The following is a 23,866-nucleotide window of genomic DNA, read 5'->3' as shown; positions in this document are numbered from 1 at the left end:
AATTATTCCTGCATATGATTAATCTTGCGGCTTGGTTAAACCAATACATTTCCGAAAATGCAATGGAAAATATATTCACAATCATTGTCATGCAACTGTGTTGCTATGCTGGTGTCCAATACATCTTAAACTTTATTTAAAAAATTAAAACATTCGTGTTGTGTATAAGTGATTATATTTTGCTTTGTCTCACAGGCAGCATCAATCACGAGTTAATGTATGCATTACATCTGCCAACTAAGCCTTAATTGCACCATACATGTATTAAAAACCTTGCGGGTAAGAACACTGCCTTTGTTCTATATTAAACTCTTTTTTTCTGCAGGGAGTTTCAAGTCTTTGTGCCCAATTTATCTCTTTAATTATCAATTGCTTTAATTGGATATGGTGTTAAAAAAAGATGCAATAATGCTGGGATCGTAGGGTGTTTATGCACATCTATCAACACACCATCTCATTGATCGCTGTGACTTCAAAAATGTGTTTATAACCACAGTATGCTCATCTGTCATAATTTACTAACACTTTGAATATACATATACGGTATGGAAGCGTAGGCGACATAATCTCCCTCTACAGGAGGCCCTGTCGCCAGCAGTGGCATGAGCAAGGAATTGCAGGGCTGCACGTTTACCTTTCATACAGCGTGTAACTACTAAAAGCATATCAAGATGATGTACAGGACAGCCATATAAACATAAATAGCAGATAATCTTGAATAAATCAACAGCCACGATCAGTCCATTCGCCCAAGCAGTCACAATCTCATGGCCTTGCGATGAAAATATGAATCTCGCTCACACAAACGAGATCCAACTTTCGTGGTCGACACCCTCTCGGGTCGTCGTTCTCTCTTTTGGCTGTCACTCCGTCATTAGTCTCGACCACATGAGCAAAACATCCAGACGAAATCAATAAACAATCAGATAACAAACACGAGTTTGGTAGAGAGGGCTGAGCAGCATGACACACGATGCGCAAGACGTCTCTCTATGTAACCCCGAGCAGATGGTGAAATGTAAAGTGGAATGATTGGGGGCAACAAATCACCCTAGCGAATGCCTGTATTATATTTTGCTAATCCACATTTTAATTTGTTTAATGGATCACACGCAGAGCCCAATTAATTGTACACAAAGTCATTACCTTGGTTATCTCGCACTGACCAGCATGGTCAAGTATGGTCAATCAACTCCCATGACTAACAAACTCTGGGGGGAGGCCCTCATTCGGCAGTTGGATTGACATCGGCATGGGCACAACACAATTACCATATTAGACACAATTCAGTAAACGGTCAGTAATTTTTACCGTGGGCAATTTTGAATGTTTATCCGAGCACGCACACGCTGTCAAGCTTGCATCGTGCCATTCAGTCACGCAGCCCTGCAATGTCTTGGTCGCTCCACTGCTGGATGAATTTGGCCTACTCTTCAACATTGGCCAGACGTCTTGAAAGGGGTGTGAGCACGCACACTTTACCCGACCACGTGAAACTTGCTTATCGGCGAACTACGGCGTACTTACTTACACTGCTCGGTGGAAAGCGGCGGGGTGATTTAAGACACATCCATTGTTTCGCCTGCCGCGCCAGAGATCGAATTCAACCGACGAGCTCTCTATTGCTGGTCCAGTGCACTCATCATTACACCAATGCCGCATCCTACAATTACCATGTTAGTAATACACGTATTTCGATTTAAAGCTTTCGTGACTGCAGGGATTCATCTTCTTGGTTATTTCGGTAAAGTCACGTAGAAGGGAAATTATAAAATAATAAAAATAAAACATAATAAAATTAAATTCTCACGACGTTTCGGCCACAACGCAAGCAGCATATATTGTGGCGATCTTACCATATCAATTTGTGTGTGTGTGTATACGTCCATGCGCACACACACAGAGACTGTCTACCAAAGCTCGCATCATGCCATTCAATAAGCAACCTCAAACTCGAGCTCGCTTTTTGCATGGTCAGGTTGACTGCATTCATAAAGCCACCAGCAGGGGTCTTGTTAACCTACGGATTAATTTGTGAGTGTTTTTCCAGAGTCTTTACTGAATAACCTGCGCACCAGTAACTCTGCTCAGTCCGCTGACTTTTAATTAGCAAAGACACGAAGACACATGACTTCATCACAATTCATCAAATGGTCTTCACAAGATGTTACGCTCGTAGCCTGCGCAGCGTAAAGTCTCGGTCGAGCTAATATTTCGAATTTAATTTTAGGATTCAATTAGGAACAGCGTTGGAACATTTCTTCATGCAAAATTTATTTACAAAAGAATCCAACGCGATTCCCATTAATGTCTCTTTTGTAAAGCAATAAACGAATGGGTTTGATGTAAGGCTTTGCCTGGAAGCTGTTTAATATATGCATTATATGACACTTTAATTAAGCCTGTAATGTGTGCAAGGATACAGATGGCAGGTCAGCCACCAAAAAGTCTGCACTATTTAACCCAATTCCATTAACGCCATTCTTTACCATTGCACAATGAAGCTATCTCTCATGCAGCAGCGTACAGTATTTACAATATTTCCATACGAGGTGGCGAATTTGATTATTAATACCACTGCTTTACTTCATACGCTCAGGACCTCAATAGCAAATTATCCTGCACATTTTATTGTTTACAACAGGTAAAAGCCTCAAATGTGCTCAATCCAAACACATGGGTTTTACTACCGACACCAGGTCCATGACTTTGTCAAACAACTCTCATTTGCAGGGCGAGATTAAGTTAAAAGTGGGCTTCAGCGCTGTTATTGTTTTGGGGTGCCCTCTTTGCATACTTAATTCCTTTCCCTCATTGTTTTCCCACCACCCATGCCCGATGTCAAACACTGCATTGTTATTTATTTCAAATCTAGTGTTTAAATGTTATTCAGGAACCCTAAAGTTAAATAGAAGTTAAAATTAACTATTTTTTTTGGCACGTGACTTGCAGTAAATGTACATGGTGACGACATGGCTCTAATTTACAAGTTGCCTATAGCATTCCTTATCGTACAACAGAATTATTTCAATAATTATGAAGCGGTATTTATATTGGGGGCGTGGGAGACCCTCAAAATCCAAGACCACGGAGCCCCTAAAAGCCATTGCGTTAATGCGGCCTTGCTCAAACGCAATCATAATCGCAATCAGAATATATATTCATACTGCAGGAGTCCGATGAACTATAAAGCGTTTTTTTTAATTCTTCACAGATGCCCAGTAGGAGCGGGTCAGAACGTTACAATCAACAGTCTGACTCACTTGCCACAAATTGAGTTTTGGGCTATTTAATGTTAATGTAAATAGGCGTATGCTTTGTGCGTGCCGAAACATGTTTGTGGTTGTATGCGAGTCATTAGCCTGTTTACAACACAATATATCTGTGAATAACATACGTTTACGTAATCATGGGGTGGAGTGGGTAGTACAGTGGTTAGCACATTTCGTTCGAGTTAGATTGCTGGCCACGGCCATGAACATGAGTGGCGAGTGATTTCTAAAACAATCCTGGGGCTCGCCTCGCATGCACGGGACTGCACTTCCTTCACCAAGCAATGGATTCAAAGGGATTTCTTTTTTTTTTAAATACCACAGTACTTAAATTATACGGTAATAGGAATCATTTCACGCACCTAGCGATTGGTGAATGTAAAATATGGACGAGTATGATGAATCTGGGATACCTCTGTCGTGTCACGGTTAACACGCTGGACTTCCAATGCAGAGGTCACCCATTGAATCTGATTGCCGGCACGGCAGTTGAAACAATGAGCAAATTTCCTAAATCCAGCGGGATAAATAGGTTCGCCAACAGTTCGTTCATCAGCAGATCGCGTATGGTGGGGGGGGAATTGTGGGTACTCCTACCTCTTCCAAGATGTTTGGCCATCGTAGGATTGGAAGCCAAATACCCAGTGCCCGGATCAAGCTAGTGCGGGGCCTGTAGCATACGTTATAAAGGAGCCCTAAATTAAAAAAAACATAAATATTAAAACGCACACTTTTAACTTGCATAGTAAAGTTATTGTATTTTTTCATTCGCTATACATCCAGATAATACGACAAATCGCTAACCTTAACACCCAGTTGCTCATAAAAGTTGAAGGCAGTCTAGTACTATAGTAATAGAGCAAGTGCAGAATCACTGAACCGGAATTGATAGCTTAAAAGCATTTAGCGTGGGGCCCTTGAAAGTGCGGGCCCCGTAGCTACTACATATGTAGCTACTACATATGTAGCTACTTTTGCTACGAGGATAATCCGGCACTGCAAATTCGCTCCAGAGGGGGGTCTCTAAGATTGCCACCAGCGGAGGCCTTTCTGCTCGCAGAAGTCGTGAGTGGGCGATTTCAGGGGCTGCACCTTCTACTCTTATGATGAATATGTTCGGAGCAGTTGTGGCAAAAAAAGACGATAAATCTTCTTCCACCACCCAATTTTAACTGGCATCACTGTGCCCAATATACCATTACTCACAAACATATGAGAAAGCCATTAGCTCTGCCGAGTGGGCTGTCAAAAACTATCACCGACCGTCGCGATAACCAATGCAGAGGACGAATTCACACAAAAGCAATGACACCCGGCACACTTTTTCTGCAATCAATAACTTGATCGTTTGATGTTGACCTTGACATTATGGTAATCCGGATGACTAAGTGTTTCATGCTTGCCATGATTTGTGCCAGTGTCCCGCTATTAGTTGACTGGATCGCCCTGTGACTGACTCACATTTGGAGGCTGGTGCGTTAAAATCCTCATCTTTTTTTTCATCTCTTCATCCTTCGATGGTCAATAATATGAGTACCATGGTGTGATAAGTCAACAAGCGGTCGTCCTATATAATTTGTCCAAAAAATAACACTTTTTATCCACAACATATTTGGACGGCTGTGGTATGTCAGAGGCTTTTGTATCTTCCTAAATACAATTATTCTTCGCCCTCTCGGTAGGAAAAATGTTGCTCCTCCCAAACGTTTAAGGTTGGGCGCGCACTGCTTGTCCCTACCATAGGTAAGTGGAATTTCCACAATTGGCTCGGTATTCATAATTGGTTTATGTTGGGTAAATTCGTGTGGGTGTGTCAATTGGAGCTATAGCCCTCCACCGCCCTACAAAGCCAACGACACATCAACTTGTCACGTGGGCAAATGTGCCAAATGATTCCGATTTTCAAAAAAACGATTGCGTTGAAGCGCAAGAGAAAAAAAAAATACAATTTTCTAGGACGCTCCCCTGGGATTGCACTCCAGCATCATCAGGCATTCGCAAGAGCTCAGATGTTGAGTGATCTGGGTTCTCAAGGCGGTACAATGCCGTCATTAGCACATACATGCAGAACCGGTTTAATAATTATTAAAGTTGATTGCTGGTTGACGGGTTGTAAATTACGGGCTAAAAAAAGTAACAGGGTAACTCTCTTTATTTGTGAAAATGACTTATCCTAAATTATATTCTGTTGTTTTCTGTTGCTTTCATTGGTGTTAGCTGTTACAAAGTTTAACCGTTTATAGAATAACCTAAAAGCGAGTATAGCCTAATATATAATTTAGTATAATTGTATAAGGTGGAAACAGTTGTGTAATTGTAATATATCGAAGATACTTAGTTATTAACATTATTGCAATTAAAGATCATTGATGTCACATTAAGATAAATAAATGATCAATTAATTTCACTCGACGGCTGGTAGTTATTTGAGGTTATCGTGAATGTCAAGTGCTGCTTAACACCACGATTCATAATTGGACTCCGGATTGCGAGGGGCGAGTGTGGGCAGGGGGGAGGGGGCAAAGCCAGGGACGGATTCCATGCCCACATAACCCGACCTCAAGGGATTCTAAAAAGGTCACGAAGAACATCCCACTCTTTTAAGCATGGACGTATTGCAATTACTTTTTTTGTAACCCATTATTACTGCCTTGAAATCCGCAATTCGCAAACGCCACCCACACAACTGTTAGCTCAAATTATTGAACAGGCAACACGTTCTGTGGTTCTTTCGGGAAAGTCACGCAGATAGAAAAATAATCATAAAAAATGAATTGAGTAAAAATAAAAACAACAGGCAACACAAGCGGTTGCGATCGAAACGTCGTGGTTTTTGTTTTAATTATTTTTATTCACTTAATTTTGTATTATTATTTTTCTACGTGCCTTTACCAAAAGAACCGAAGAATATGAATTCCTGCAGTCATGAAAGTTTTAAGTCAAAATTTAGCAGGCAACACCTCGTGGAGGACGCACTGGTGTACGAAGTAAACCCCAGTGAGATGACGACCAGCAAGTTGAAGTCACACGTGGCGAATACCGGTTCACGAATTGCCCCACGACCTCTTAAAAGCGATGTCGGGTGGCCCCGCGTGTTGTTCGGCACGACGTCCCATGTTTCGCTCCACGTGCAGGCAGCTTCTTCAGGAAACGAATTGAGTATAGGGTGGTGTAGTAATACAGTATATAATTTAATGTTGTGTTTGTCTATGGCAGCAATATAGTACGGGGTAGACCCGTGTGATGTAAGGAAAAAAGTTTAGCTGGAAGCATATTATATTTTTTGCGACATATAATTGTAATGTATTACTTACTGTTAGTAGCTCAGCTTATTGGAGAGTATATTTAGTATACTGATGATACTATGTAGTTTATACTTGGTTGTTTAGTTACTGCAGCTACATACTATTAACATTCCTTCCCTTTATTAATCCTGCATAATGCACGGGCATAATGACTTTGAAACCCCCCGCCTACCTCCTACGCATTTCACAAGTACATTAGCACTAATCACAGACCTGCATTTCCCATAAATATGCTAAATTCCTCTTGATATGCAAATTATTTTGTCAAGGCGCCATTCCCCCCTTCCAACCCAGCTTAAATATACGCTGCCAAGCCTGGTGGTGTTTCATTCAGACTCTGTCTCCCCGACAGACCTGGTCTTCACCTGAGGACGGCTGCTTGCGTTGTGGCCAAAACGTCGTGAGAATTATTTTATGTTTTATTTTTATTATTTTATTACTTCCCTTCTACGTGACTTTACCGAAAGAACCAAGAAGATGAGTTAATCGCCTCAAGTGCAAACCAAAAACATCGGATGGCTATGCAGCACAACTGCGAAACCCCACGCAGTTGTAATTGCTCCACATATTGATTCCCAGCTCATGCAAAATGTGAAACTCTGCTGAATTAAAAAAAAAATCCGTATATATCAGTTGAAAGAATCCAATCCGAGTCCAAACATACGATCAGCACCGTCTAACCTTTATAAAGATGATGATAATTGTAGGACGTAGAATGTCACATTTAAGTGCCAGCATACCACCAGCAGTTGTGATTTTGACAGTACAAATTTTAACAATGGATAAAATTACATTTTAACCGTTACTATACTCATGTGCATGCTTTAAAGTCAGACGCCTGCTTACGTGTTTGTACACACACAATAACAAAGTAGAGGATTTTCTTCTTCTTTTCAAAGCTTGCGGGACGTCGAGTGCACCACATAATAAACACGGCAACTAAAAGGGTGCCAATTTCACGGGAGCTCGGTTGGAAATTAATAACAAAGCACAACTTCAATGACAAATACATCAGATGTCATTGGGCATTTTCAGAGCAGCTTTTAATATAAGCACATTTAAATGTACATACACGGGGACCGCAAATTTTCACAAAATAAAAAAAACGGCGATGCAGTTTGCTTTGAACGAAAATGTGTGATATACCAGCGGCAGAAATATTCTAATGCGTGTTGTGCTTGAATAGTGCACGCACCAAATGTGGGCAAAAATACCGAGGTTTATGATATATTCACAAGCACTGTGCAATGTTGTGTTTTCTAATTGTGCATACACTGACCAGAGGTACCGTAAATTAACTGTCAAGAATCGCTTACAATGAACGTTTGAAATAATTATTATAATAATAATAAACATTGTGCTTCATTGGTACAACTTTTCATAACTCATTATCCAGTTTGGGGAAAATCCATTTAACAAAACTGATCAACCACCGATAAATATTCAAGTGTGCTGGTGTCTGTGATAATTTCATTTATGCGTTTCGTTCGTGATTGTGTAACATTGAAATAACGAATGCTCATCCTGTAAAGATTTACAAGAAAAACAAAATCATGTAATTTAGTGAAATGTGGTTCCAATAGTATATATAAATAATGGCATTGCGCACACATCTAACAGCGATACAAGAAAATAAAGCAACTTGGTCTGTCGCAGTCCGCGAGCAGGCGAGGGAGAATTGAGTGTTAACTCCCCATCACACTACTATGGCTCCTTGACAGGAACCCCCAAGTAACCCTCTGTATGGTCTATATCTGTAGGCTATAATTGCAATAGGTGTTGTAATATTGAAGAAAAAGACATAGGGTGGTTTACCTTGGTAGGGGCAGAAGATATGTACACCCTGCTGCTACAGGGCTTCCGACTCGATATATTTTGTTACGTAGCATTGTGCATGTATACGGATCATTTTGGCCACAAGGTGGCCCCACATACTGTATACATGTGGTACATAACTGAGCATTTTAAATGTGTGGTTATCCTGCTACATGTCGATTGGTGTAATTGTGCCATGCAATACTATATCTGGGAAAGGGAAGATGCATTGTTATCCAATACAAATTATGGGTTGGACCTTCCTTTGTTCACATAGGAATTAAAGGGAATGCCCACTTCAATTGGAAATTGTATTATAAACCAGTAATGGGGTGATTGTTTAAGGTAAGAAATATTACTTCCGACTAATAGCATGTTTAATTAAATGGGGTTACATAGTTAAGTGGTTGTACTGGATAACAATGGAAGGCCCAATTTCATTGCATATACAGTGTATATTTTCAATATACTATCCATTTTTTTACAATTGGTGGCAAAATAAATTGAGTGTAAAATATTTATACATTTATTTTTACAATTTTAAGTGAACATATTGAAAGAAAATTCCGTTCATAATCATGGTATACAAAATATTCCTTTGGGCTATATAACTGTATGAGAATAAAATACAAGGGAATTGAATCTGTACTGGGAAAACAAAAATGTAACATCTGGTATATATATTTTTTGGCTACACAACTGAACAATAATTCTCAGAACTTGGAAAATCTATTGTTTAGGTTTTTTTTCATTTGTAAGTCCCAATACGGGTATTACTGTGCAAAGCACTTCACTGTCGTATTTCTGTACCGTAATGTTTTATTCCCTTGTATACCAAAAAAACCGTAGAGCTATATGTACACATACAATGCAATCCACTCGCATATAATGCAACACACTTGGGGTGACAAAAACCTCAAAAATAAAAATAAACTACATTTATAACACCACAAACCAATCATGTCATTAGATTGAAAAATATATATATAGCAAAAAAACTCACCACCAAACTTGGCTATGAAGTGGGACCATCATTATACGTTTTAAAAAGCATCTCAACAGGCTCGAAGCACACACGAGTCTAATGTACCCTTATTTTTACACGATTTTGGAGATCAACGAATACGCCTTGCATAGATTTAGTGATTGCATCTGCCTAACTTCATAGAACTGCTCATGTTTACGCATAATCTACCATTAAATGCAAGTACTGCGTTGCCCAACTTAAAGCAATTCAAAAGCGTGGCGAATGACTGCTGTGAAACCATTGATAATTTCGTACGCAGTGCCAGCCAAATAAGCTCAATGCTAATGTGCTGTAGCCGCATCTGCCATAACATTGTGCTTTCCCCCATAATTTTTTTCGCAGCAACGAAAATTCTCTGTACTCCCACAATAGCCATGTGTCTGGTTTAAAAGCGATAAGGCTGCGTTATTCTACAAAGTGAAGTCAGGATGACCTATTATGCCACGTGACTTTGTCCATGTTGCTTCCCAGTCTGGTTATACAACACATCGTGTGTACTCGAAAAACAACCGGAATCCATTACATTAAACTGTGCAATTATGGCTAATTACCACATGAAAACCTGCAGACAAACCGATGATCGATGCAAGGTTGCACACCGCCTATTCCAGCAATGGCAGCTTTCAAAAGAAAAAATCGTCCGATCGTATAATACATTGTATGGCTTTTATACATTACAGTATATGCTTAAAGTGTAGCTTATAATGAAAATCACAAAAAACACATTCCACTCCTTAATTACAAACAACCCATACATTATCAACTTCTTCTCGTACCATATAATTTATTTTAAATCACAAATACTGCAAGGCGGAAACCTTTACGTACGGAAATAGAAGGGTTTAGTCAGTTACATTAACCCTGTTTTCGTGGTCCAGGAAGGGCCACGCTTTCCATACAAATCGGATCTCTCTCTCCCCTGCCAGAATTTGATGGAAACAAATACTCTGGAGGTGAATCGCACACAAGCAATTCCTGTCGTGGCACTCCATCGGGTATTCAACTCAAAACTGCGTCAGTCAAAACACATTAACAGCTCTCTATATATAACCACAGCAAAGAGCGATTGTATAATGCATGCATGTCTGTTTGATATTAATTTTCTCTGTAACTTTAGTCCATGTCCTTTGTGAAATTTTAACTGCACAACCCATTCTGCATACTAAGCCACAATTTAATGACAAAGCAATTTAAAACACACACACATGCAATGTCTTAGTCCATGGCAACTAAAAGAATGGGACAGAAAGATGTCAGGAACACAAATGCGGAGTTTACAAAATGTGGACCACATTTTTTTTTATGCATCACAGGCAGTGGACAAGCATATTGCACACAAAGAAGAAACTGTGGTCTGGATTCAAAATGGGCTATTGATTCTTCCGAACTGCTTCATCTCAAGCTGGCATTTGCCAATGATGTGACGCTATTCAACTGGTAATGGTGGATGGATGTATTTGCTTCCTTTCAATTTGCCACCTTCAAAATCTCTCTAATGGAAACATCTTCTCTTCCTCCCATGACAAACTAAAGGCTCTCATTGAATGCACCCTGCTCAAGTTGGATGCAGGTCGATATGTAATGTGTCATTTCACGCTTGTTGAATGTGCTGGTCTTGGGAAGAAAATATTCCTTTCTTTAAGATCCTCGGTGAGAAAAAAAGACATTTGAATCTCTTTCCCGAGACCAGTCCAAGGAAAACAAGATGCTTGGAGCATCGCAGGTCATCATCATTGGCTTTAGTCGATCTACTGCTGGATGAAGGGCTGACCAAACCACAGCCAATTCTCACTATCCTGCTATGTAACAATCCACCTAATTATTGCACACCACGAGCTGATTTCAGCGCTCCATCTCCTTTGAAAGGCGCCCTCTCGAACGCATATCACAAGTGCAAAGATGTTGGGCCAATTTCTAGGTTAAATTATTCATATGAACAGCCTCTATTTCAAAACAACAGGTTGGATATAATTTCATTCATGGAAATATCTATTCTCAATCTCACACTACATCTAAAGCCTGAATGTCAGAATTACCAACTAAGGCAAAGATAAATTACTATGACTATTTTGTAAAATGGGCCTTTTTAACTAAAATGGAGAGGAGGGAGTAGACCGTCATAAACAGGACGATGGAAATTCACAGGAAAGTGACCCAGTCTATCATCATTGCTTAACGGCAGTGTGATCTGCACATTTTGGAAGTAATTTTTTCACTTGCAAATGTCAAAATATTAAAATGCATGCGATTTAATCTGTCATATGAATGGCACCTTCCAGAGCACCTTGCAATGGCTCTTCGGTTGTGCCGACTCTCGCACAAGACCCGTCACCATCAGCTGCAGAAATTTAGAAACACTGACACATGTGCAGTCACTCATTAGACTGCATGACTCAGGAAATTTTCAGACATCCACCTTATTACAAGAATACATGCGTGATGATGATGTGTCCTTTGACTGAAGCTTGACTCACTGGCGACATGCTGACAAGCCTGACACCTTTCATATTTTGCAGGATGTTGACCTCCCCCCGTGCCAATTGACAGTGCCTTAAGCTAATGACCATCATTCATATTTCACAATTTGTTGAAAGCACCGTGGTTTCATCAATTATATGAAATGCATTAATGCGTTGGGAAGGTAACGAGATCAGACACTGCAGTAAAGTAGTCCCAAAAAAGCAACTACTGTGCTATGCCACTAGGGGCCACCGTAATCATTTCTGCAGTTACCACTAACATTGATTTAACTAGATAATAATAATCTATTTTGAGTAGGTAGCATGCACCCATGCAATAATTTAAATTCAAAACATTATTTTTCTGCCATGATAATTCATCAAGTCATTTGTTGCCAAAGCACAGGCATGCTCTGATACGTGCATACTGTATTACCCTTTGTAGTCGAGCACATCCAATTTCGTGGGATTCGCAGCTATACAAATGAAAGCTTGAAAAGCTGTCCAAAATGCCTGGTATTGAGTGGTGATGCCCGATCTCGGGGCATCCAAGTGCTTCTCAAGAAGAGTGTTTTTTATAGCAAGAGTCAACAGAGCACACTCTCTTGACACTGAAAATTCACCTACAGCCTTGCTGTGCCAATTCCTTTTGAGTCGTCTCATCCGTTACGGAGCCTGCACAGGCCACGAAGCTACCGTGTGCCTGTTCCCACCCCCACCGCCGTTGCGTTTTTGGGGCTCCACGAGTTTTGCAGATGCTTTAGCCAAAGAAAAACATCTTATTCAAGACAATGCCCATGACTCACTATGTGGAGGTGTACAGATTACATCTCTCTGAGGTTGCCTTTGGACTACATTCAGCTAGATCAACGTTCTTCAAGATATCCTGTGGCATTCTGTGTAAGACCCTTTGTATGCATCAAACACAAAGAGGAAAGCGCAGATGTGTATATGAACAGGAAACCCTAGAATGAAAATGGATGAAAGGTACTAATTTAAAATAACTGGCCAAACATCCCAGTTGACAAATTCCATGGTAGATAAGTAAACTGAATTATTACATCATGGTGGCGAGATGTTAACTACCTTGCCTGGTATGCAGGAGATCGTGGTTCAATCCTGACACCTGTATATTAGGAGTTTGCGAGTTCTCTCCATGATCGCGTGGATTTTTCTCCAGGTCCTTCGCTTTTTCCCTCCAGATTTAGAAACGTGCATTTAGAGTATTTGGCGGCTCTAAATGTCCACGCGATAAGCCACTTCATTAAGAAATTATTTGTGGCCAGGTCGCTTCTGAAAAAGAGCTATATAGCTAAGTGGGTCTTACCTGGTAAGATAAAACATAGTTTATAATTTACAAGTCGTCGTTTGTCAAATAATTAAAAACAGAGTTGCGCAATATTTCCTAATCTAATTAAATCCAAAAAATTAACCACCGTGCCACAGCAAATAAAAGTGGCATCCCCTACTGAATGCAAGGCGCAGGAACCCTGCGACGAGTGCCTTTGTCGTGCGATTCTCCTCCACAGTCTTAATCCGCAGATCCTTGGTGGGAGAGAGAGAGAAAGAGTGTGACCAGCTCCTATTGGTGTGGAAAAAATGGTCTCGGCGCCTCGGATGTACAAAAAAACCCACAGTATCAAATATAATCTTTCAACAAAAAGCCTTTGAAAAATATAACATTGGAAGCAGCAATCTAAATTCACACCTTAAAGCAAACCTGACTGGATGTTCAACCCCAAAAAAAATCCCCTACAAGCACAAATGTGCATTAACACACAAAGAACAGCCCGTGGCTTATTTTGCCATTACATGCCTTTACCGTTCCAACAGATAAAAACTAGACTTGTGCTTATAAGTCCAAAGTAGCCAAACCGCGACCATGCTGTATTATCGTAGAAATATAGTTAGTAATAAATGGAATGTAAAAATCAATGTTTATCGCTTTAACAGAAAAGAAACATTTTCAAGTATTCCCACCATTTAAAATTCTGAAAGTGCCAAATGCTCAGCCGATTCCTGCTCGCTTAAAGAGTTGTGGAAATTATAAATGTGGTTAAAACAGTGAAGGATATTTACACAAAACAGCATGGCAGGACTTTTGGATATTTTGGATGTGGGAGGTGAAATATAACATCTGGCCAAACTATCATTATAGCAATCATTGAATGCATATCACCTTTACTCTATCTCATGCTTTCTTTGGTACCATCTTGAATTGGTTTTGGACCATTTATGACATAAGTTATGCAAATGTCTATTTAATAAAAAAAAACTCTAAATTTAAAACATAACCTCTACATAATCATCTATATTCAAGATCTTCCAAGAAGCTCCACATGGAACGACACCAGCCTCAGTTGTGTTTAGCTTTTTGTCCTTTCATGTAGCCCAGCCATCGGCGGACGGTCTCCTTGAAGATCGGCGCGGGGTCGATGGAGGCCAGCAACTGCAACTGGTTAATGTGCGTCGTGTGGTAGTCCCAGCGCGCCAGGTTGGGCGCGATGCCCAGCACGAAGTGCCGCAGGTCATAGATGGTGCCCGCGCCGGAGTCGTAGAGGGGCAACAGGGCGCGCAGCGACTCCATGCCGCGCTGGAAGAGCCGTCGCGCATCCCCGCCCTCCGCCTCGCCGGCCGTTTGGCTGAGGTCGTACAGGCCGATGAGGGAGTAGATAAAGCCGTTGAGGACGAAAGAGCTTGGCGAAGTGGGGTACTCCTCGTACCAGTCGTAGCGGTTCATGAAGACTGCCTTCACCCCGCCGTCCTGCCAATGAAAAAAAAACAGCGCAGCATTTCAAAGATTTAAGGCGCTGCTTTGAAAATAAACATTTTGTGATGGACACACTTTTAATGAGATTGCAAAGTACATAAAAAATATATACCTCGAGGAGCAATTAAAATAGACTTACATAACAGCCGAGATTACTTTCAGCTGCAGAGTGCACGCGCAATACCAGAAATCGAATTAAACATTACGACCTAATTATTTCTTTCTTTATAAAACACCACAGCACCCACATTCACGAAGCACCGATGCCCAAGTTATAGCCCAGCAAAGAAGATTCACCTGCGATGCAATCGTGAAGGGACCTGTTGCTCTGAGAGCAGCACGCAGGTATCGCTCGTCCCTCGTGAGGCGGTAGGCCCGGACAAGTATGGACATCGCCTGACCCTGTGCCATCGCCGAGTACCAGCCGGGTTCCAGCGGCCGAAAGCCCTCCCCGAGCCGGCGCGTGACGCCGATGGGCCAGCCTCCCTTGCCGTCCTGGTTGCGGATGAGCCACTCGCTGGCCGCGAAGAAGGCCGCCATGTGCGCGGTGGTGGCCAGGGTCACATTGTCGACCGCCCCTTTCCCACGCAGCGTCACTCTGCTGACTTTGCGGATCAGTATCTTGGTGGGCTTCACGGCTTTGGTGTTGGAGAGGCCCACCCCTTTCTTGAGGTCTGTGAGGAGGTCGCGGGTGAGGGTGCTCCACACGGTTCGCTCTCCGATGCCGTAGTAAATGTCTCGCTCTTTTACGTGCAGGAGCTGCTTGTTCGTGACATAGTGTATCGTGTACCGCTTCTCGGTGGTCTCCAGCTCAACGGAAATGCTGCCGTTTGACTGAAACTTGACGTTCAAAGACAGCATGAAGTCCTTGGTGTTCTCGAGTGCACGGGAAACCCCTTTTGACGACTCTGCAGTAGACGACGGAATGTCACTCAACCGATATGCATTGGTCACTTAAAAAGATGGCCGCAACATTTACGCAACGAGGAGGTGAAAGTTATGAAAAAAAACAACGGTATACCCAGGCTTCATATGTACGTTACATTATTATCTCATAATAATAAGAAGATAATTCATCGAATGAAATAATTTCACCGGGTGAGAACCCATTGAGGCAAACATCTCTTTTGTAATGTAATGCTATTCAAACGTAAACCCGCAGAGCTCTGACGTAAAAAAAACATTCAGTTGCTCCTGTTATAGATCTCGCAGTTCTATGTAGGCCTGCATTGTAATTAAAATGCAAGCATGGATTTACATGCATGTTAAATAAATATAGTGCCTAAAGGCAAGAAAAATACTCCAAGCTCCCGCAAAGTGTGCACAGTAACCAGACGCGTACAAAATAACGGGTGATTTCTCCAAGCTTGGCAACTTGTTGACAAGGGGATTGAAATAAAATTAACCAAGGGATTTGACACAATGCCAGCAGGCAAGACTCCATAAGCTTTCAGGAGAAGCAGATGGGCCGTCCTCACAATCCCTGCTTAATAAATGACCTCGAGGATTGCGGAGTAAGGACAGCAGTAAACGCTTACCTGCTGTGGCAAACTGCTTGACGTAGTTTGCTCTCTCCCGGTCCATTACGCTGATAAGTGAGCACCCACCAGGGACGTCCCAGTGTGAGGAGGGCCCACCACCCTCTCCGGTCTCATAGACCTCCACGCGAGGAGCTTTCTCGGTCAGGTTTTTGCTGAAGTGGCTCAGGCCATACTGGGCTATCTGGATTGGGTAGAAGTAGCCCTGTGGACCCCACTGCGTTGATATTGGCACACCTGCACGACAAATGTGAGAAGATGTACTTTTGATATGAAGAAGCAGGCAAACGAAACTCGACTTACATAAAACCTAACAAAATAGACATTTTCTTGGTTCTTTCGGTAAAGTCATGTAGAAGGGAAATAATAAAAATAAAACATAATAAAATAATTCTCACGACGTTTCGGCCACAACGCAAGCAGCCGTCCTCAGGTGAAGAATAGGTCTGTCGAGAAGACAGAGTATGAAACAAAAAAAAATTCAGACTCTGTCTTCTCGACAGACCTGTTCTTCACCTGAGGACGGCTGCTTGCGTTGTGGCCGAAACGTCGTGAGAATAATTTTATTATGTTTTATTGTTATTATTTTATTATTTCCATTCTACGTGACTTTACCGAAAGAACCAAGAAGATGAATACCTGCAGTCACGAAAGCTTTAAATCGAAATAAAATAGACATTATACTATACATGTGTAAGTACTTATCAAAGTGACTTTCTAAAAATATTTTCTCGCTTAAAGACGATTTCCCCCCCCCCCCCCCCCCCCACAGATGTGGTCATGATGAATTGCTAAGAAACATTAACCACGTTTTATTTTCAGCATTTTGTTAAGCGTTCCATCAGCAGTATACATCAGGCTCAACTACACCTACAAACCAGACCTCAACACAAATCAATATCTTCAAACGCAAGGACTAGAATCTTAAAAAGGTTACCTCTTGTTGTGAAAAATCAAACGTTTTTTGTCCATTATTTTTTTCCCAAAACACCCCCGGGAAATATTACAGTAATGTTAAATTAGATTTCCTAGAGACCTTTTTAATGTATTCTACATCATACCTTGATGACATGCACAGTTTAAGTTGAATCGATAGTAATGATATTCTGTAACCTTAATGGATGTCGAGTAGAGCTCATGACAGCTTTAGAATGCTGTGCTTTATTTTTCACAAGGTTAAAAAAGCAGTAAAATCAATAAGAAAAACCTCTTGTTCCATAACAGAATAGAGTACACGTCGCAGGACTACTTAAATGATTAAATGTGCTCGTACAAACTTTTAAACATTTACCTTTTTACTTTTTAATAAGCCTTGAAGTCGGTAAATCAACGCAACAGACATATTTTACATATTATGCAGTTTTTCTAACAAAAAATTGGCATGTAAATGTTTTCTGACATCCAAATTAGATTACATTTATACGCTTGACATGTGTTTTCAACTCACTTCTCGACATTCTTAGCTTTCACGAATAATTTACTCAGATTGAACCGAAATATAAAACTCATAATGCGGCTAATGATATTTGACATAGCAGTGCACACATTTTTTAAAAGTCATACAGACCTTCCACTCCACTGATGCACTTGACACGGTCACGAACTTCCACATTGTAGCCCTCAAAGGACATGAAGACGCCATCTGGCTTGTACAGGTCCTGCTGGTTGTACACCTTCGAGTAAGAGTGTGAGAACTCAAACCTCTCAAAGCCATCGTACGGGACGATCTTCCCATAAACCTCAAAATACTTCTCCACCCAGCTGAAGGGCAGATAGACATCGCTGCCTTCTCGACGGCCCTTGACAGTGTAATCATCATTGACAACACAATCGATCTCTTCGTACTTGATGCCGAGGGGCTTGCCTGCGTTCGCGGGTTTGAGCAATGGGACGGGCGACACCACGGGCGCAGCTGGGGGCTGGTGGCGCATGTCACCATTCCCTTGGCCGGGTCCGCCATCCACGACAACAGCCGGCTGCATCATACCCTGAGGAATGTCATTGGGGTCGGCGTGGGCCACCGCATCTCCCAGCACAGAGCGGTGGTGTCTGTCGGGCTCCTTGCCCGTGCCTAGGCCCTCCAAGACGTGCGTGCTCTCTGTGCCACATTTGTTCCACAGCAGGATGGTCACCAAGGAGAAGAGAGCGCAGATGACGATCAGGGACCGATAGTTAACGCGTGCCGCCAAGCAGCGCATGTTGGGACTGTATCTGAAAGGCAAAAGTAAAAACATCGCGATCAATGTCCCCGCCCCAAAATAAGCCCGCACTGCACTGCCTTAACCCTGATTCGGTGAAATTCGCATGCTGTTATGTTCTCAGATTAACTTAACTGTTTTGTGTAGTATTATTATTTTAAATTATGAATGTTACATAAAACCTAACATTCTCCAGCAGCTGTGAAAAAGTATGCCAAAATACCAGCAACACTTACGAAAGTGTTTGCGTCTGCCATGCTAAAGCAAGTATCGGCTTGCCTGTTACTCTTACACTAAACAGTACAGCATACCACTCTTGTTACAGGCACGTATTGTCTTGCAAGGCACCTTAAGAAAACACTCTGCCAAGCCACATAAAAGCAAGCATAATCATTTCCAGACAATTATAACATTAAATATTATTTATTATTGCCCTCATTACCAATTATGAAAATTCAGAGTTATATAATAAAAAATTATACGAATATCAATGCATGGTTTTCATGCAGCAAACTGCCAAAATCTGAATGCCATCAATGTGCTATTATAGAAAACATGTTTGCTCATATTCACTTGAGTTCCACATACAGTTTGGCTTTCATCCACAACAGCCCAAATCTGTCAAGATTTAACCTTGGGCTCCAGTACACATATGTCTGTGCAAACAGTATGTACACATAAAGAATGTTATTTATGTCTAACAAAAACAAAACATTGCTCTTTCTCAACATTTTTGTTTGCAAAAACGTACGACAGCATAGTATTATTTTTTCAAATGTTTGCATTACATGGAGTACTTGGAAAATGAAAAGTACAAATGTGTGACAGTTTCACGAAATGAAAAATGACAGCAAGAATCAAAAGTTACATTTAAATATAAGATAAATACATGGTTGTATCTAATTGTACTTCACGTGGCATAACGTACTGGGCTCTGCCACTATAGCGAAAGAGCTTCGGGGCTGATCATCTGTTGGACAGTCCACTAGTCCAATGGACAGTCAGGCAAGATAATAAATCAAAAGCTGGAATGTGTAAAAGCTAATGATTAACACTGCAGGGGGCAATGGCTTGGCACTGAAAACACGGACACAGAATGTAAAAAATGCTTAAATATTTTCAAGCACAAATATTCCACATTAAGAGAAAATACATCAAAGGCGTTTTGTGTGTGTGTGTGCAAATGAAGCCAAGCTGATTATAAAATGCTTGTCAAGGTTCCGAGATTCCATTTGGATGCCTTACCATGTGCTAAAGCAAGCCACTCATAGCAAGAATAACATTTAAATTGAGCATTACGGGAAGACGGGATCGATGATGGTCGAGTTAATGAGTCCCCAAATAAAATCGATATCGGCCACGGCGGATCTCCTGGAGGTACTGGGAAGTGCTCGCCGTCGAGTGTGCAGCGAGCAGCGAGCGCGGCCAAGATGCGAGCTGGCTCAGCGAGACGAAACGTCGGACGCCGAGTGAAGCTCCGTAGTCCGTCGGCGCCGGGTGGTAAAAGCACCCCCCCTCCCCATAGGACCGTGCGTGCCATACTGCCTTTGCGGCACAAGACTTCACCCCGACAATACGTGAGCACAAGCCATTATTCAATAAGTCTTAAATGGATTATAGCAAAGCATCGCATGTACTTTAATGCTCTTTCAGTTGTGCAAGAAAATCCTAAGTATTAAATGACCATGTAAGCTACTGCAGTGATTTTTTTTCTTCAAATGTTCATTTCATCACGGCATAAAAGAACAACATCTAAATTTATCGCACACAAAAACCGGAGTAGGTATGAGAGCAGATCTAAACCCTTGATATTTCTTTACCTTACAAATGTCTTTATAGCTGAAAACACTGACAAATTTTTTTTTTGCGATATCATCGTGCTTTACAATTATTTACTTTGGTTGACCTTAGGCTTTCCAATGCCTTTGTGATGATCTCTGACACAAATTGCTTTTCAGTCAATTTCCTATCCACATACAATCCATTGCTATTACACTCATGGGTGCTTACAAAATATGCTCCTCCTGCGAAGTAGGAAATATTAGGCATCTGCACGCACGGTCCACATTTAGATTCATAGCAGTAATGCACACAATCCGCTTACCCTTGCGAGTGTAATCAAATTTTGAATGTGCTGCACAATCATTCCAACGGCATTCACTAAAACACCTGTTACGTCTCTGTAAACCCAAATTCAAAAGGTGATTAAAAGAGGAAAACAAGATCGAAATGTTTTTTTTTGCCTACACGTGTTAAATGTATAACCACCGTCATTGCCATCAACATACACACGGTGGTTTTAAAAACAGAAAAAGGCCCTGAAACTTAAACATATCAAACTGTGCATGATGCTGCATTTTGTAACTTAGAGCAAAAGTGCTCTAAACACAAGAATTCCCTTGTGAAAAGGCACACACGAAAACCGTGCATTCAGCAAAGAGTGAACTACTCTTTGCCGAGGATGAGAACCTACTGTCACAACTGCTTGCAGATAATTAAGAAGGCTTTCAACAGAAAATTGGTTGCAGACACAAGCGCGCATTGGGACACGTAGCAGCATGCCAACATAAACACGCATACAGAAGTGCAAGACACACAACCGTCCACACTTGCGCACACGTATGTACGACGAGCACACGCTGATAAACGCCGACAATGCGTGCACACTCATAGTTCTGGCACTCGAGTGCATACAGACAATAAAATATTCAAATGCTTCCATATGCTTGCACACAAACACATGCACTCACACACAGCCCCGCATGAGCACAAGGTTGAATAAGCCCATATGCCCCGAAGCGCATACAAGCTCCAAAGCACTTACAGTAAAAAAGAATACACGTTCCCACACATAATCCTAAAGTACCAACTCAGCTGAAAGCACAAAGGGTGTTTATCTATGCCTGTTTCACACATATATATAGTACTCTGCATATACACATTGCATGTACCACATATTAAGACATTATACTCACAAAAATAAACTAAGCTTATAGACCACGGCGCAAAGTTGCCGCAAAATTCGGATGTCAAAGAGACACTTGATGTTCGAGACATCACTCAGTGTCGTAGCATGCTGTCATCACAAAACGAATTTGCATCCTGTAAAAAAATGATATTAAGCATGCAACAATTCCTTCCATGCAATATTTTCACCCCCCCAAAAAAACCGCAGATCTTTCCAAACTAAAGCATTCCTGCACAAGCATAAAGACGCCTAATCTCTCAGCATATTTCTGAGACCAAACAATGCCGCGACCGAGATGTATTTCGTACGTGGTGATGCATGGTCGGACTGGCGGAGCGTCATATACATTTTTCAGCAACGTTCATTTTAATGTGATACTGTCACAGCACTGCCAACTGGCATTTGTCTCATCGTACATTACCTTGGAATGGCTGATCAGGCAGAATGTCGGGTTGTATGCGATATTTAATACCCAGGCGTCCCGATGGCTCCTACCGTGATGGATCGCTCGCGAAAAGCTCCGCTCTCTAGTGCATGCTCAGCGGAAGGAATCGCGTGACATTAATCGCGATGCCTTGCAGCCCATTTTCTGTGTTACTAGCGCCATTTAATCTCGTGCACATTAAAATTAATAATTAAAGTGGGCCATTGTGAAATAAAAGGCACGAAAAAGTTAATGCACGATCCAATAACGAAACAGTAATGGACATATTTTTACCAGCAATGCGCCATGGTACCGAGTTCAACAAATATTACCTAAAAACTACAGTGGCTCATGTGAACGACTGTCCAAACACCCCCAAAGACAAACGTGAATTATAATTCCAGTCTGGTATTTTGTTTCAACACACGCACACCACGAACAATTGTTTTACGTCTAGCAAAGATATTTAACTAAGCGCAATCGCCTCCCGAGTGGCTCGTAATCACTGCATGGAGACTCCAGAGAAGAATGTTGTGACAAGGTGAAAATTGGGGGTGGGGGAGCGAACACAAACCACGAAAAACAGGTGTATTGAAGAAGCATACCTTTTAGCAAAGATGATAAATCCGTGCCATTTCCCCAAGCCCAAAACAGCAATCAGCTCGATAACAATGGCAGATGGCAAAAGCTAATCAACTGAACGTAATGGTGCAAAGATGGCTTGAACACAAAAAAAAACTGATGCACATGAATAAAAGCACATCAAAGCAAAAAAAATGTCAAAAATATGCAGATACAAATTTTAGATTCACAACAACAACAAAATCGGGGAGAGTCTCAGTTTAACAAGCACGAGCTGCAGGCAACTGATGTGTAATGTTTCGACAAAATTATATTCGGTCTAAGTTTCAACTGTTTTTTTGTCCTCAGGAATCCCACCGAGGCAAATTAACACTCAACGCCAATATACACTGGCGTCATTAAATGCTGAATTCATTCTGTGATACATGCCCACATTTTAAGTGTGTGTGTATAGATAAAACATGAAACCGCAAATACGTTTCCAATGATTATATAAATTTAGTTTGACAGGACCCGATCACTCTTTCCTCTGGCCACCTATTCGCGTCACTGACGCTACAATGAACTGAATGGGCAATCCACAATGCATATATTATACAAACTATGACAGATTCTCCCTAGATCCTACAATAATCCGCAAGTGCAATAATCCGTGAGTGCTAAGAATTTCCAAACAGCACAATGGTGTTAAGTGACTACAAAACGGGAACACTTTGACCCGTGTGTCTCATGGTCATATTATTATTACTTCAAATGTTTTACATGTAATTAAAATTTCACTACTACGTGCAGAGGTTGCATACAATGGGAGTCTAAATGTATTTGTGATATCAATTGACATGGTACTTAGATATACAAGCAGAATAATTTTGGAATTATAAATAGCTCTTTATCCGAGATGTTTAAATTAAATCAAGGAAACACAACATTCAAGTAAAATATAGACCACTTAGAAATAATTTGAATGCTAACTAACAATTAGACTAATGAATCCCGATGTCAATCGATATCTATGACAATTAAATTAGAAAATTATCAAACAAGTACTTGAGAAGAGCTGGCCATTACATTTGTTCCAGTGGGAGGGAGAACATACATTCAGTGGGACTGCTGTAAATCACGGCAAAATACGTGCGTGCGCAGGTAGTCAAATAAATACAAGGAGATGAGAGGGAGGAGCAGATATCAGGGTGCAAAGCACAATTTATGAACCTGCCATATCAATCCATAACAAGTGAAGCTTGTAAAACTGGCAGTAATAGAGGGCACATTGAATGCAAAGCTCCAACGATGTCTTAAGATATTGTTTTGCTTCATTGATAGCGTACATCAACTCAATGATAACTGCTACCTACAACGCCCAAAATTACATATCTCTGAAAATGAAGTTACTGCATTCGCTTTAATCTGCCACCAAACTATAAGCACACTGCTTTATAAGGAAGACCTATATTACTTACCTTTTAGCAAGCTTGATAAAACTCAACAGCATGGTAGATATTACATAA

The 23,866-nt window shown here is 41.2% G+C and overlaps 1 protein-coding gene across 4 annotated transcripts in view; it reads right to left on the bottom strand.

Annotated features, from left to right (window-relative positions):
* Positions 1-12,009: 12,009 nt before the first annotated feature.
* GLCE (glucuronic acid epimerase) overlaps positions 12,010-23,866 on the bottom strand; it is a 34,236-nt gene continuing 22,379 nt past the window's right edge. For 3 of the 4 annotated variants that reach the window (XM_061553555.1, XM_061553557.1, XM_061553556.1), the window contains exons 2-5: positions 17,754-18,397; positions 16,187-16,423; positions 14,946-15,556; positions 12,010-14,642 (exon numbers count right to left, since the gene is read on the bottom strand). In XM_061553555.1, the coding sequence (XP_061409539.1) occupies positions 14,235-14,642; positions 14,946-15,556; positions 16,187-16,423; positions 17,754-18,384 (1,887 nt within the window). In that variant the 5' untranslated portion in view covers positions 18,385-18,397 and the 3' untranslated portion in view covers positions 12,010-14,234. Of the gene's footprint in view, positions 14,643-14,945; positions 15,557-16,186; positions 16,424-17,753; positions 18,398-18,620; positions 18,638-23,866 lie in introns of those variants that run through there. The other variant, XM_061553558.1, reaches the window with a different exon arrangement.

The sequence above is a fragment of the Lethenteron reissneri genome, chromosome 18 (assembly GCF_015708825.2).
Source record: "Lethenteron reissneri isolate LAM-NWPU_2019-01 chromosome 18, ASM1570882v1, whole genome shotgun sequence".
Taxonomy (NCBI): Eukaryota; Metazoa; Chordata; class Hyperoartia; order Petromyzontiformes; family Petromyzontidae; genus Lethenteron; species Lethenteron reissneri.
This window is presented reverse-complemented; position numbering and strand designations above follow the sequence as displayed.